This window comes from Apaloderma vittatum, unplaced genomic scaffold (genome assembly GCF_000703405.1).
Source record: "Apaloderma vittatum isolate BGI_N311 unplaced genomic scaffold, ASM70340v1 scaffold31801, whole genome shotgun sequence".
Classification (NCBI taxonomy): domain Eukaryota; kingdom Metazoa; phylum Chordata; class Aves; order Trogoniformes; family Trogonidae; genus Apaloderma; species Apaloderma vittatum.
Window position 1 is genome coordinate 1602 of NW_009697850.1, and position 16791 is coordinate 18392.

General features: G+C 42.2%; 1 protein-coding gene across 1 annotated transcript; it reads left to right on the forward strand.

Moving 5' to 3' along the window:
- Positions 1 to 697: 697 nt before the first annotated feature.
- Positions 698 to 10278, forward strand: LOC104280222 (ras-GEF domain-containing family member 1C; the record flags this gene model as incomplete). The annotated part of the gene is made up of 8 exons (XM_009877800.1): positions 698 to 793; positions 1899 to 2001; positions 2098 to 2177; positions 2769 to 2864; positions 6798 to 6893; positions 7705 to 7828; positions 9781 to 9853; positions 10254 to 10278. Coding segments are annotated over 8 exons (693 nt in total), but the record flags the coding sequence as incomplete, so codon positions are not given.
- Between the last annotated feature and the right edge of the window lie 6513 nt (positions 10279 to 16791).

A 16791-nucleotide genomic window follows, 5' to 3' on the forward strand; every position in this document is an offset into this window, starting at 1 on the left:
TGGGAATTTATGTTAAGTTTCGTACAAAAAAAGTGAAAAATGTGCTTCTTGTAATGGCTCTTATCGATGAAGTATCTCTGGCATGTAAGTGACCTGTTGAAGGGCAGCCATCAAAACATCAGAACAGAGCTGGTCACTAGAGAGCCTCGTAGCCTGAAAACCCTATAAGGAAAATATTTTTTTCCCATAAAAAAGCAGCTAGAACTGTGTTTTCTTTTGCTTATCTCTTGTTCACTTTACTAAATTCCAGTCTTTCCCCTCCGGAAGAGGGCTGTGGATGATTGCATTTACTGAAGTGAAGAGAGTCCTGGGATCAAAGGCAGAGCCTGAGCGTGTTGTGGAAGGCTGTGCTTGTCTTACTTCTTCTGCACGTTGTTGTTGCTCTCTGGGTCCTGCAATACCCCAGTGAACACGGGGCAGCTCAGACTGTCAGTGAACACTTGCTCCAGACCAAACGAGGCTGTTTTCTCTGCGCTAGTGTGAATTGTGCGGTGTGACACACTCAGCTAGACCCTGTGCATCTGCCAGCCACCCACCTACCCGCTGGCTTTTTGAGTGGGGCCCTTAATGCATAATCTTCCACGTGCATGAGAGAGATGTGGCCAGTTATTACCTTTTCTGTAGAATTTATCTCAGGGATGAGGCAGCTAACTGAAATGCGGTTATATGTCTTTCTGTGCTTTTTTTTTCTCCCCAGACTTGTTTCAGTGAACAGAAGAAGACGAGTAACCTTGAGGCCTATGTGAAATGGTTCAATAGACTCTGCTATCTTGTAGCAACAGAAATCTGCATGGTAAGTGGAAAAAAAGTATGTGGCATATTTTGCCATGTGCTTGAAGTACTACTTCGAGATTGTACATTAATAAGGAAACCTGGGGATTTATTTCTTATGACCCAGCTGAGCATCTGACGGTAAGTTTTAATAATATTGCACTTGCAGAAGCGACCTGATAAATGACAAACATATTGCAAAACAGAGCTGGTGACACACGGGGGATACGCTGTTCTCTTGATGTAGTAGGAGCACAGTGTGGAATAATGAACCCTGCAGGGGAAAAGAGAGGAAAAAATGCCTTGAATTATCCTGCGAGATTTCTGCTGGGAAAGATTCTAGGGGAGCGGCATTTGTTATCTGTTGTCTTAAAGCTCCACTGTGCTTGTGAATTCCCATTGCACGGCTCTTTGTCCTGCTGCCCATTGCTGTAGCTGTGGCAAGTGAGTTTTTAACCAGGTAGTGGTTTTAGTTTGTGTAACTTGGCCCCATCAAAATGAAATGAATGTTTTCTCCTTTGAAAAGGGTGTGGAAGGGAGGGATATAAATAGTATAAACAGCCTAGATAGCCTGTGACTCAAAAGCATTAGCATTTGAGGATCATCTTTAGAAAAGGTGGGGTGTTTCCAGTCCAATTAAAATGTGTATTTAAAGTGCAAGTTACCATTTGGCCTGGCCGTACTGCAGAGAGGGACAGAAGAGGAGAAGGGGATTAATGGGGTGAAACAAAGTCTTTCTGGGACAAAGATGCTGCTGTTACATGGGTGTGAAATCCTGCCTTTAGGAGAGTCTGTGCTGAGGTGCCCACTGGCTTGCAGGAGGCCAGCGGGGAGCTGAGCTGCTGCTTCAGGGCTGCTGGGACTGCCTGTTCCACCACTAAGACATTAACTGAGGCAAGCCTGGGAGTTGCTTTGAATTTCTTCATGTGTCACTGCAGCAAAAGCTTTGATTTTAGAGGCTGCAAGTCACCAGCATCCACTGGATTGCTGGAACAGAACGGGGCCGGTGACTGGTAGCAGATGGTCAAAGCTGTGTGCGGACCCGTGCTATGAATGGAACAAATGTCTGAGATGCCCTCTGATTCTGCATATGCTTATTACAGATATTTGTTTGCCTTAATTTGCAGCCTGCGAAAAAGAAACAGCGAGCACAAGTAATTGAATTCTTCATTGATGTTGCCCGAGAGTGCTTTAACATAGGGAATTTTAATTCGCTGATGGCAATCATTTGTAAGTACAGCTTCTAACCAGGTCTCTCCATCAGCTGTCACAGATGAAAAAGGGAACTCTTATCCATGGCTCTCTTTTCTTCTTTCTCACTCATAGCTGGAATGAACATGAGTCCAGTGTCCAGGTTAAAGAAGACTTGGTCAAAAGTGAAAACAGCCAAATTTTTTATTCTTGAGGTAAGAAAAAAAAAAGGTGCTGATACACTGCTTGAATTACATTCTAGATTTTTTTGTTTGTGAATTTTTACATTGCTATCCAGGAGTTTCACAGGCAGAGGGCCAGTTTCTAACTGAATTTTTGCAGGTGTGGTGGGAAACGTGTGAAGCTGCTGATACATAGAGGAGAATCAGAGCATTCAAATAAATAGGAGGGGGAAGAAAAATAAAAATAAAAAAAATATGGGGCTATATGCAAGCCACAGTGCTTCCACCAGTGCTAGTTTTGTTTGGCCACAGACACAATGCTGAGCATAAAGCTCCCAAGCTATACTTTGGACACTGAGTGAACAAGGCCCAAGGTTATTTTTTGTATTGAGGATACCAGGATTTGACACAGATAAAATGTGCAGTCCTTATTCTTCACAAAAAAGCTCAGAAAGCTGTTACTAGAAGAATCAAAGGTACAAACAGCCATGATCTGTAGATCTCACTGTATCTTTGATTCATGGGGTTTTGAGTGTATGTGGATTTTTTTACAAGTGAGCGTAAAGCTGTCTTCAGAGGACCCAGGTCGCTTTCTAACCAACATGTCTTCTTTTGTGCATGTAGCACCAGATGGACCCCACTGGTAACTTCTATAACTACAGAACAGCCTTGCGGGGAGCTGCTCACAGGTCCCTCACCGCACACAGCAACAGGGAGAAGGTAGGTGTGACCACAGCCCATTTATCTCCGAAAGGACCGTGTGCATTGCTGCTGAGAGTCAGTGGCTCGAAGACCTGATGCAAATGCTCCTCCCTTCCATGGCTCAGCAATGCAAGGCACGTGCACTGCAAAAAACAGATAGACAGGATGTTAGCGCAGGATCCCCCTGTTTTGTGCCCAGCTCTCTTTCTTGTTCGTTTTCTTATTTCTCCATTCAGTTCTCTTTTTTTGTTTTGTTTCATGAAGGAGGGTTTGTTTCCAACAGTGCAATTGCACATAGTCATAAATAGGTAATCTCTGTGCAAAGCATAGCTAAGGTAAAGTAGATAAGGCGTAAACGAGCATAACGTGGAATTTAGTATTCATTCACTAGAGGAGCCAGGCCAGATGCTAATCTCACATCCCTGTGAATTCGATGTAAATCTGCTGAAGCTAATGGAATCTCACAGCGTTTACAGTGGAACGAGATCAGCATCTGGTCGCAGGCTGATGCAGCTGCAGTGGGGGTACGCTGAGTTGCTCTGAAAAGCGCTTCGCTGTGCGCAGAAGAGACGATGGCTTTGGCTGTTTGTGGCTGGCAGAGAAATTCTCACACACTGCAGCGAGGACCCGTCTGTCTGAGATGCTTCTGCACTTTAGTTCTGCAACCATCATAAATATTCAAACCAGTTGCTTTATTGTTTGACTTTATGTCCTGTGGAAGTTATCAATCTCTGCCCTATCTCTACCCCTAGCTGGTTAAGACTGAGGGCAGAGAGGTTATTAGATTGAAAGAAATCTGTTTTACATATAAGAAAAAGCCTGTATTTTGTTTCTGTTGTGTAGATAACATTAGTTCAAAAAAATGCTCAAGCATATGATTTGGTAGCTACTCACATCAGGTATTTTACAGTGTCAGATACAGCAGATAATGTAATTCTCGCCTAAGTCCCCCACGTGACACCAGCCTTCTGGCACAAAGAGCCCTGCCTGATTTCATCACCTGCTCCATCCTCACCCTCAGGATGCTCATGCAGGACTGCAGCACAGGTTGTAGGAGAAGGATCTCAGTACAGCCAGGGAGGAACCTCTGCCCTCAGTCTGTGCTGTTCACACCCAGCCTTTCTCTCAGTGTGTAAAGAGCAGAGCTGTAACTACCAGTTACTTGTTCAGGAGCAGGCTTGTAAAAAGACATGGCAAGGCAGCTCCCAAAGCCGAGAGATGCAACACGGCGACAGAAATAAACCTGCCACAGTGCAGGGTGGGAGAACTGGTGCTGAAGAAGGGCTGATGTTTCATGCAGAATTCAGAGGGGTGCACGTGTTAGGAGCTATGTCTGGTTTCATCTCTGCAGTCAGCTGACCTGTACCACCTCCAAAATTAAGTCGTTCCACTGGGAAACCCTGCGTTGTGCTAATGGCATGTCTCTGGCTTTGAAATGTTGGGAGTGCGTACAGTGTGGTGCTGTGTGTTGTTGCCATCTGATACCACGGAGAAAGAACATGTCTGATCTCATTAACGTTCTTCTTTCTGCAGGAGGCAATTGTCCTTCAGCATGTGGGTGGGTTGGATGGCATGGGGAGGGGGAATCAAAAGAGAGTGAAACATGAGTTTCTGGCACTAACCCAAATTTTATGCTAGCAAAGTGCCTGGATTGAAGCCAGCTTTAGAGTGTAACTGTACCCACTTTTGTTGCTTTTCCTCCAGAAATTTGCAAAACAGAACATACAGGATAATGATTTTACTGGGGAAATAAATGGTGACCCAAAGACAGAAATCCCCGGGAAGTGCGTAGAGAATTGGTGTCCTAGGGTATGTCTTTGACGCCTTTTCGATGCAGATGAGAACGAGCTTTCCCCGTGCTCTGAGCTAACTGGTGGCTTTGTAGCCGTATTAGCGTGGCATTGAGCCCACATTCGTATACCTTCCCTCTCAGCAAGGCTTTTCGTTTATGTTTAGTACCACTAATGATGGTGACCTAGCTTCCAGGCAGCACCGAGCAGGCAGAACAAGTTCGCATCTGTCTGCAAAATAAACGTAGACAGAACCTGGCAGTAATTTCTAGCTGGGAATCAGAGTCTGGCTCTAACCCTCTGTATCTTTCTACATTGTAGGACCATACTGGTTATAGAGCTATCATCATTTTTAGTAGAAAACAAACCATATAGATGAATTGTATCCTTTACCTCATTGATTTAGTTTGGATGATAGAAAATGAATCCTGAAACACATTTAGCTCAGCTTGACTAGGAATTGCTCCACCCCACCCTGATAGGAGGGCTCAGGATTTGGGGTATGATAGGCTGTGGTTTGTTTCCGTTCCTACATTACATCAGTGGGATATATCAGGATAATGCCAGTGGCTCTAGGAGTGTCAGTCCAGGCTTTTTTATGGCTACTACACTGGCATAGCAGAGTTTATCTATTGCTGTCCCATAAAAAAGGCTGTAGAGATGCAGATCTTGAGCAGTTTACTCTGTACGGTATTTTAGCTGGAACAGAAATCAGCCTCCATTTTCACAGTAAGAATTGCTAGTGCCTTGTAGACTGCCTGTCTCAGAAAGTGTTTTCATATCCACGCTCACACTCACTGTTGCATTGTGAAGACTGTAGACTGGAAAATAACAGCCACCAGTCCTGTTCTAGGTCCAATTCATATCCCGTTACAGCTGAGGTACAGAATGAGAGGCATTAAATACTTAACTGAAGGATGGATCCATTGGCTGGTCTTGCATGCACTTTAATTTTGGTGCACACGTATCAAACTACAGTTCCGCTAATTTACAAATAGGACAGTGGAAACATTTGGACACTCTCCCGTGCGATGTGCTTTCCTCAAAGTTCATGGTGATTAAGTTTATACTTAGTGGCTTAAAAGACACGTGTTGCTGCCACAGAGGTGGCTGCTGACCTTAGAGCTCACACCCTCCAAGGGGCCTGTGCTGGAGAGGTAGGTAGACTCAGATTTGAATATCGAATCCCAGAGCCTTGGGGATGAGCTTTGTCGTGCACTGGTGCTTTGTGTTATCTTTCTTTTCCCTTTGAGTTGTGACAGAAGAGGGCCTGAAGGGAGGCTCCTGCACTCCATGTCTCTGCTAAAGTGCTGGGGATGTGCTTTGGAAGTGCTGTTGCTGCTTTCTGCTGTAGAACATCTGGCGTCAAATTTACTTCTCCTGTAATTCCATTAATTTCAAGAGTTTTACGTAGAAGTAAACTTCTGTAGCAAATTATAACCTGACTCTGATGAGTTAGAGAGAAGGCACGGATTGCTGCTCTATGCCACTTTGGCCTGGCTGATGCCCAGGGCTTATTTTGGGTGGTACAGTGATCTCTCTGGCTACTGCTGGCAGTTTGCTGTCAACTAACAATATTTTCAACCCTACTGTCTGCAGGTTAATTTGGAGAAGCAGGTTTTTACTAATCAGGCACCAGGAAGGAAATTACATGCCTCAAGAGGTAGCCATGCATGGAGCTGTTGAAAATGAAACAGCTTCTGATTAACTGTTTGTAGACAAGTCCTTGGTCATCAAATTTTATTCTGCCTTTCCTTGTTCAGGGACAATACTGGTTCTTTCGTTCCCAGCTGTCTTTAAATTGCTTGACTTGTGTATTCAACATCTTTGCTTATAAAGACCCAGCAGAGAAGGAAAGAGTTCTGCAATTTTTATTTTGCTCTTTGCTGTCTGATCTTGTCATCAAACAGCTGATAATAAACTGGGTTATTAGCATTTTCTTTGTCAGGTTGTTCTGCTCAGTGGACATTGTGTTCAGTTCATGCTGATTTCAGCACGTGTTCTCCTGATGGGTAAAGGTGTCTTTGTACCCTTTTGCTTGCCTGTCACTGTACTCTGAAAGGTTAATATTTGTTTTCCACTCTCTCCTGATTGAGTTCTTCTTCCATGAAGAGAAAATACTGAGCTGGAAAGATAATAGTTATGTCATTTCCCTTCACAGATTGTGATCCCCTTCTTCAGCCTGTTGATCAAAGACATTTATTTCTTGAATGAAGGATGTGCTAATCGCCTTCCAAATGGACATGTCAACTTTGAAGTAAGATCTGAAAAATATTTTTATCTATTCCGTTCTGATAGCACTATCTCAGTCCTTTTGCCTGCGATTTCAGTGCAGAACAACAAAGACTGAATATACCACCGTGGGCAATCTCAAGTGACTGTGTGAAGGTTAAACCAATCACAGAATGTTTTTTAAAAGAATTAATATGTGTATTTTACTTAAGCATTACAGGCAGATCATCTTAACATCCTTGGTGTCAGTTAGCTGCTAGAAATATAGTGTCGTCAGAGTAAATGACTATACTTATGGCTTGGAGGGGAAGAAGACTTTTCCAGAAACCATGGAAAAATATTTTTCTTACATACACACATAAACGAGTCAGTGTAAGATGCTTTATATTTTATCTGCCTGGTTTTAGCTCTTTCTCATTTTTAATAAAGAGGTTTGGCAAAGTAAAACATAAATTACTTGTGGGCATTAAAGAAAAATCAGAAGACAAGCAGAATTACATGTAGAGTACAGAGTCAGTGTGTCCATGAGGTAAATGGCGTGCCACTGATGGAAGGATTCAAATGTGTTATCTCCTGCCTGTAGGTTTTACACAGGATTTCTATTAAATGCAGTAGAAGGATTTATATTCCCCCACAGCCCTGGCACTAGGTAGTCTTAGTCACATATCCTGAGTAACCCCAGTTCTCTGCTGGGACAGGCGGTTTCACATAGCTCTCTTCTCCTAAGGTCCCTGTGGTTGGCATGAGGGATCCTGGATCCTGGTCTTCGGGTTAGATGTGGTTGTTTTAGTGAGATAATCTTCCTGTGTCTGAGTGGAATGGTTTTATATTTACAGAAATTTCTGGAACTGGCTAAGCAAGTAGGAGAATTTATAACATGGAAGCAAGTGGAATGTCCCTTTGAACAAGACCCTAACATCATCCACTACTTGCACACTGCTCCCATTTTTACTGAAGATGGTAAGATTCTGTACAATCTCCAGTCACTGAAAATATGTGTCTTCATCACCACTAGTGAACACCCATATCCGTTCTTTGGTGATCTCTCTCACTGACCACGTCTGGTTCTTTCCAGGCTTTCCAGTCACGCAGCTTGTTTATCCCCAGTCTATCAACGTGTTTCTGCACATAGAACTTTCTGGCTCATGAAGCTGCTGCCTGATCACTTTCCTTTTGCGCTGTCACGGAAGTGTGTTGTTGCGATTTTTGTAATCACAAAAAAAGGCCACACCACCGTGTCATGGGCTGCTCTGAATGTCGGCTCTCCCTTAGCCACTCATTCTGTGATTGATGGGGCCAGAACTAATCTGTTCTGCAAACTGACACTGTCATCTCTCCAGTGAACACAGCCCGGGGCCATGATAGTCCGGCTGACCTCCTCCACTACAGCAAAGAAATATGTCACCTACAGAAAAGAATTTTTAAGAAAATCTTTTCTGGTAATTAATTTAAGCCCTAGCTAGGAAAGCCCTGTCTGGAAATTGTTTCTCTGATTGTCTTTTTATACTTACCTGTCCTCTTCAATTTGGTATCCAGCATGTCAGACTGGGTCCCTTCATATTGGTTTGTATCAGTTGCTTCTTGGTGCGTTGCCATGCACAGAATTGTCTATAGCAATATTCCCGTAAGCTATACTGGTGTTTGGTTTATTTTTCCTTAATTCTGTAGGCGGTTTTCTGTAATAATCCAAGTTAATCAGACCAGACAGCTTTTGTTTCACAGACTACTTCAGACATAAAATACAGCTTCAAAAATCTTGCCTAAATCCTAAGAATGACTGCCAAAATGGAATAATTAATGTGATTGTAGTAGTAAGTATTGAAAGGAGATAAGGTGGAGGCATTTGTTCTGGTTTTAGGCTCTAAAGGGCCACAAAGCGGGTGTCAGGGGTAAAAGTACAGTTTTCAGGCTGCCGAACCAAAAAAGGGTGACCTCAACCCACTAATTGCAGATTTTCTCTCCGGCCCTCCCCTACATTTTTGCTGCTTTGGTGAGATGCCCTTTGCAGAAGCCCAGCAGACCTCTCCTGTTCCCCAGGGGAGGTGCAGGGCAGAAAGACCTGCCCTGAGGAAAAGGGGGGAGACCGTATCGGAGCGATGCAGCGGTGGGGTGTGAAATGCAGCTGTGCTGAGCCTGTCACAGCATGGGCCAACACCAGTGAATATTAAAATGCAATTGAATTGTAGCACAGAATTCTGTAACACAGAATACTGACGTGGTTCCAGCGTTAAAGAATAAAGCAGCTCTAAACAGTCAAACATGTGAGAACCCAAATCACAGCCTACTTAAAAAAAAATCCTGTAAAGACAGTTAGGTATTAGTGCACCGATAGCTCTTGCAGAAGAGACTCTACAGCCTAGACACATTTTGCACATTTTGGTGTCATAAAATGCATCCCATAGTGCAAATTTTTGCAGAAAAAAGGTCCTGTTTATTTTTTTCTACTGTGTTCCTTCTCTGGTTTCTGTAACTTGTTCTTACCTTGAGGTATTGCCATAAGCTTTAAAAAGATGGAGGAAGATGAAGCTGTGTTAAGTGATGGGAACATCCTTAATTTTAAAAAGTTTATTTATCAGGCTATCAGCTCTCACTTTCTCTCTTTTTTAAGGTTCATATAACAGGAGTGCTGTGATGGAGTAAATAGGCCCAGATGTCTATATGCAAAACCAGAGATGATTTAACTGTTTATTGTTGTTGTAAGGAGGTCATGGTAGCATGTTTTAACTCTGGGCTCCTTTACTGTTCCATCAGAATTAATCTAACAGCTTCCCACGCGTAGATGTGGGAGCTAAACATCAGTGTCCTACTGATTACCAGCTACCTGGTGTTAAACTTTCTCTTGCCGTGTGAGACACTACAGCACATGCAGGGTTACTGTTGCTGTTGGAATAACACGTCTTTGCCTTTTCCAGGTTTGTATCTGGCTTCCTATGAAAGCGAAAGTCCGGAAAACCAGACAGAAAAAGACAGGTGGAAATCCTTAAGGTAACAGCTCATTTTATCAGCTCCTTTCTAAAGACCCTCCAAAACGCTGCACTGATAGTCATAGCTTGTAAAGTGCTGGCATTTAAAATGTGATGTCTGATGGAGGTCTTTTCCATTTAAGACTAATCAGAGAGGTGAGGCTGCACTGATAAAAGCTAATTGTAATCTTAAATTATCCACCACGTAAAGAATACCTTCCACTTGTGCCCTTACGCAGTGCTCTACCCAGGCAGACGAGGCCCGGTGTAGGTGAAAAATGCCCTAGGTTAACTGGATCTTCCTACAGTTTTCATCTCTTACAAAAGATCTCTAATGATTTGATGTGAGAATCTGAAGAGAGTGATTTTTAAAACAAGCAACTCACTTTTATATCTGCCTTTTTTGGTTTTCATTGTTACAGATCCACTATTTTAGGAAAAACTTGAAGACTAAGAGATTATTGCAGTAGGTCAAGGAAAAGAAATCCGCAAACATTTTGCACTACTGATTCCAAAGATGCCTGTTTGGGATTTAGACAATTTCTTTTGTTTGATTTTTTTGTTGGGTTTTTTTGGACTGCCTGACGTGATGGATGAACTGGATTCATCCACTGAAATCAATAGAACTGTGTGCACAATGACGCTTTTCTAACTATGAGACAGAGAGAGGAAGGACAAACAGACTATTTGTGGCTGTGCCCAAACTGCATCAGGATCACTGTAACTTTTGCCTCTGAAGGAAAACGTAAGAAAATCAGGAGCATGGAGAGCCATGGCACTGCAAAAAAAAAAAAAAAAAGAAACGAAAAGTATAAAAAAAGGAAAGCAAACAATCCACGTGAATTTTTCAGAAGCAGGTGCTTCAGACAGCTCTTTAAACCCTCTGAGGATTGTAAAATTAAATCAAACACAAGACACAGCAGCAATCTGGTTAATTGCTGAATGAAGAAAGAACTTAATCTTACATTAGCAGTCCCCTGGCCTTGTTGAACAAAGCACTGACTGCTACAGGTATAAGCTTCCAGCGGATGAAAACCGACGTCGCTCACTCATATCTATACGTGTATGTCACATATAGACCACATCAGCATGGGACAGTCGTGCAAACCCCGTGAGTTTTTACAGCGAACAATCTAAAGTAGGACTGTTGCTTAGTTATTCTTCCCACCCCTGTTGTTGCTTTTCTTACTGTGAATCTTGGCAGATCTGAGGAGGGCACAGAGTGCAGGCAGCACTGCTTAGAGACCCCACCCCAGGCACATCCGAAGTGAAGAAACAAATTACTTTGGACTCGGCTTCCCTCTATTTAATGTATGTAGTGAATTGCCTAATTTTGTCGATGCTGGGTTGCGTCTTTTAGAGGGGTTTAGCACACTGCAAGAAAAAAAGATACTGCATTACTATTTGAGAAAAAAAATCTCTTGGGTTCCAATTAGTACACTATTTATTTTGCAACGTGATACTAAGAGGATAGGAAATGGGGTAATTGCTCTGAATTTGGGAACTCCGTAGTATACTTTAAAAAGATAAAGGGTTTCAGACTAGAATGAATGCACTAAAGAATTTGACATTCATGAGCAGATAACCATTTTTATCTTTTTTAGTTTGGGGATCTGGACCATGTTCACCATTTCCTTGCAGATAATATGAAGTAGGGACTATGTCTTGTGTTTAAAGTTGTACAGTAATCAAGGTGCTACTGTAACACATATATTAAATTATAATGAACTATATGGATATTAGTTTCAAAACTAAGCCCTAACAGTAGACTAATTGCTTGTATGTGGAATGAATGTTCCTACCTGCCCCAGAAAAGACCTAAAACCGCTTTAATGAAACCTAAATACCACATGGTATTGAACTTTGCATTTTATTACTGACTTGGTGCTGGCCTTTTCAAGTGTTCCACTCTTTCTCTGTCTGCAACAGAAGGATATAATCCTTCCTTTGAGATAGGTAACAGTTTTATTTCAATACAAGGTGGTTCCAAGTGGCTGTAGTGTTTTGAAGAATTAGGCTAATCACAAAACCTGTCTGTGTTGGCCTGTGTGTTTAGCCAAAACACTGGAACTGTTCCTGCCCTCTGCCAGACCTCAGTAGTTATCCATGCCTGAGCGAGTTGTCGAAATGCGAGGCACTGGTGAGCTGGTGTTTGAGGGCAGCTCTGATGTTTAAGCTGATCAGGAGTGCGGCAGCCTGAGACACGCGAAGGGTTCGTGGTGCCTGCCGTGCGGTTCTTGGGTTGGGGTTTGGAATGGGAAAACCTGCGTGGGCTGGATCACGGTCACCTGGAATCCACTGCTCTCACAGCTGCTGAGATGAGCAGGACAGTTCTTCTGGATTTGCATATTTAGGGGCTTGAGGCAGAACTTCGTTCAATTCTCCTTTTCGTATGGGTCTCCCAGTGCATGAATTCAAGCAGGGGGAACATAAAAATGCCATGTGTTTATTCAAGCTTTGCAGGGAAGAAGTAAGCGAAAGGACGGTACAACATCATTCCAGCCAGGGTATGATCACTATTCTGGTGATACTGTTAATATGTTTTTTGTTAATTTTTGTACATGAGCTGAAAGCTATACTGAGAAAACATGCACACATAGCCATTCCTTCAAGCAGAACCATTTCCAAAATGATGCCATTAAAAGCCTGTTAAATTCCAACCAAATCCAGAGCAATAACCATAAACATAACTACAACAGTGCTAATGCTTAAGTGTTTGCTAAATGGTAATTTTTCCCTTAATGTCTGCATCTTTTTAACAGGCACAGTGTGACTTCATACTGGAAATGTTTTTTTATTTATCTGAAACCCAGTGTGGGTGGATGGGCCCTTTCTTAAAACCTGCTTTTAAAAATGCAAATCTTCACTCCTTCTCTAATGAGCCAATAGAGACTGGTACAGCTGAGATTTTAACACCCTGAAGATGAATCAAAATGTGATTTCTCATGGTAATATTTATATTCTTGGGCACCTTCCATGAATCCAGGCAATATTGTAAGTATGAGCTAAATTAGATCTCATAAAGTTTATCACTGTTGCAAACTAAACCACTCTCATAGCCCAAAACTTTCAATCTTCGGTGCTTAAAGTGGAAACATAAAGGTCAGATTTAGGTAGGTATTAAGGGTTTAGTGGGACTGTCAGAAGCACTAAATTATCTTCAAGCCTCTGTGTAGTCATACATTTAACAGGTCTTTTTATCAAAGGTGCTAAACGTCCTCATCTCTTGGTGAATACTGAGACAAGTACTGCTTTATAGAGGTGTGGGGCATATTGATCTGTAGTATTTGATCTCCAGACATCTTGCAGAACTTGGAAGTACAGAACAAGTTAAAATGAGAAGATGGCACTTTTAAAAACCAGACTTAAGGAATCATAGCTTGTCTTCACATAATTTTGTAGCTAAAATCCTGATTTTTTAAATAGAAACACTGTAAAGCCTTAAGTTACAACTGTCAGTTGCATTTGTAATTTGTATTTGGCCTAACGAGGGGGTACAGCTCCAGACAGGAGAGTGCTGAGACCAACAGGGTTCACAAAGCACGAGTACAATTGAAAACAAAGGATGACCATTTGAAGAATAGTTTTCTTCAAAAAATGTATTAACAATACATGAAAATGAGAAAAAGTATCTCCCCCAATTATTGTTTTCTTGCTGTAAACGTTTAAAGAACTCCTCCCATGCTGAAAAGAAAGCAGTATCACTTAACACCAGGCACTAAGCCACTGTAAGGCATGTAGTCATTAGACTAACATCTAGATAAGTTACTAGTCGTAACATCATGGCTTTCTAATTGCACTTTTTTTCAGTGGCTTTGGCTCTCTGACAGCTGCTCGAAATAATGCTACACAGAGAAGAGAGCAAAAGTAGACCCATAGGTCTATGGTGTTAGTGTCAAAAACCTCAGCTAGGAAGACGTGTGTATATGATGCGAAGTCTTCAGAAGCATTAACTTCTGTGTGTGCAGCAGTATTTTCAAAGACCCAGACAGACAAAATCACATCTGCGCCTCCTCTAGTGTAATCGGAGTGGTAGCAGAAGTCCTATTATTTTCATTTCTTGAGTGTGCCATTCAACAATGCAAAGCTAGATAAAAAGCCCAGTGAAAAACTGAGGGAACTGTGTGCCTTCAGCGTGAGTTGAAGCTGGTAGATGAACTTGCTCAATGCCTTTCAAAATTCATTTAATCGTACAGTCTTGCCCTCTGTTTCACATCGGCATCAATCACATTACCTGATGAAAGGTGGATGGATGTAGGTCTGCTGTGCATGACTGAATTTTGAAGGCAAAATCTCTTGAAATGAGTCTACCACATAAGAACCCTGTGGACCGGAGTACACTGAGTTGAGCCTGTGGCTGCTCCCTGTGAGGCAGTCAGCACACTCCTGTCACACAGCTGGCTGGAAGCTCCCTGTGTGGGCTGAGGACACACAGATCTGGAAGAAAACTGTGATCCCAGCCACTGCTGAGATGGCACTTTAACAAAGTGTGGGCACAGCTGCTAAAGCACTTCAAATAAGAAACAATTTCAGTTTAGAGATCTTTTCCTCAGCTTGAAAATACTTTATGATGTGGTCAGTGGTGATAAGATAATCACTTGCTTAAAATCAAGCCAGTCCCTACTGATACCTTGGTTACTTCGTCATGTTTTGTTGCAATAGTTTATGCACCTTTTATTAAAGCACATGAGCACTGGTTTGCACATGACTGTAAATCCAGTTTAGAACAGAGCTCAGATTACTGGATACGTACCTGGAGTTAATCAAAAAGAAGACATATTATTAGAAAAGAAACTGTGATGCATTATCAGTGGAAAAATATTCCAGTTAACAGTGTCTGGCCTAACAGTAACTGTGTTCTGTAGAATGAGACACAGCGACGTGCCAGAGGAAGAACTCCCAACTGATTTGGATGGGCTTTCGAGCACTCCTGCAATTATAAACTGTAGTACAGTCTTAAATTATTCATAGAGATTAAATTACATTGACAGCTGGTATAGTCCCTCGCCTTTCTTTTGAGCCAGATGCAACTCTCAGATGGGCAGGTTGCACTTAAAAGGGTGAAAATCCGGCTTTAGCAAAAGTTTTCTTTGACATTGTTGAAGTTTCAGCAGCAAGTTCAAGGATTAAATCTGATCCAATGAATTAATTAATGTCTGAGAGCAAATTTTGACTTTCTGGCTTTAAGAACCTTTTTTTTTCTTTTTAGACTGGTAGAAATTAGCCTTAGCATCTCAGGTGTCTCTTTTATTGGAAGTTAAAACCCCTTTTATTGTGAACTGATTATTTCCATTGTTGTCATTGTAGAATGGGATTAGGGAGTGACAAGGAAAGAGGGGAAAGCCCCTTCATTGCTGCTCAGAGGCTCAACTGTGGGCCAAAGCCTTTTCTTTTGTCCTTTTTAACATTGTCTGTTGAGTGAAATTACCTCAGTAGTTGGTGCAGGGCATTATTAAACTGTGGCTGGGGAGCTGTACACATACCTGGTGTCCGTGTGGCAGCACGTATATTTATACGCTGATGGGGAGGGGGATGCAGAGGAGATGAAATGATCCTGGACAAAGCTGACATGCAAATTCATATCTGAGCCTGCACTGTCAGGTTTCTGATGCAGGGACACATCCTTTCTGAAAGGTGGGAAGTTCTTGGAAGTTCACCTCGGGCAAAGCCTCCTTCCTTATCCATCCAAGGGTACGATTACAAGAAAATTCTTTGAACTAAAAGAGTTTCCTCTAGAGAACTTGAAATGGTGAAGAGTTTGTTACTTATTTGAAAGAGATTTTAAGATCTAAGCAACATGGGAAAATAAATACTTAAAATTACGAGAAGTACCTTGATGGTTGTTAAATTTCATATTTCACAGCATGGCAGCAGAGTGGAGCAAGATATCTGTGCATATCTTTCTATTAACATCAGTGACAGCGGGGCAAGCTAAGGCAGGAGAGAACATAGTGAAATACTGGTACACAAAGCTGTACAAATACTTTTGGTTTAATGTTAGGTATGTTGGGAGAAAGCACGCTGCCTTAGAGTGTGTCCCTTCTCTGGGCAGCAGCTGAGCTCTGAGCTGAGCAGAGGAGGCAGCAAACACGTTACCTTTTTTGATGAAACAGATCTGGAGTCTAACCCGTTTTGTATGGATTTCTTTTGCAATTCTTTTTGCATATTTTTGGATACGCCAAAAATACGAGATACTTTAAGCTAATGTTCATACCAAGGCATCACATCCTGTGTTTTTACATTATGCAAAATACAGGTAAGAAGCCAAATAGCTTGTATGGGTGTTATTTCATACACTCTGCACAGGTGCAAGACACTGGAACTTGGACTATGACCTCAGCTACACAAAAAAGCCAAGCATGAGTAACTCCTGTCTAGGTCTCCTGCCTTGCACTGTGGCCAGACACAGACTGTAATGCTGTAAATTCAGAGTGGCTTAGACTGCTTGCTCTTTCCTTGATGCCTTTCCCTCCACAGAAGTGGTGTTTTGCTCCATGAACAGCTCTTGCAAAATGCCATAGGAACATTTTTCTAGTTTTCCACCATACAAGGGCTCTACAATCTTACTCTGGAGCTATCAGAATAGAATAGGACTCCTTGTCCCTTCATCCCTGTGGCCCTAAAACTGCCAACCCGCACTAATAGTGCAGTACAGGGATGTTCCCAGGCCTCACTGAATGCAGAAGGCTTTAAGAGTTCAGAGCTCTTGAGTCCTGCAAGTGAAATATCTGTACGGGAAATTTCATTCTAAAATGTGCAAAGCCCACCTAAATGTGCAAAGCCCTGGACTTCTGACCAGAAAATTCCATGTTCCAGCTATCTTTCAGAGAAATGGGGCTGAACTGTTCCTGGTCAGTACTATACCACTGCTTTCATTATTTAATTATGCTTCTAATATTCCAGTCTTTTTCAAACAACTAAACATGTGATGGTTTCTTGGACAGTTGACATCACATGTAT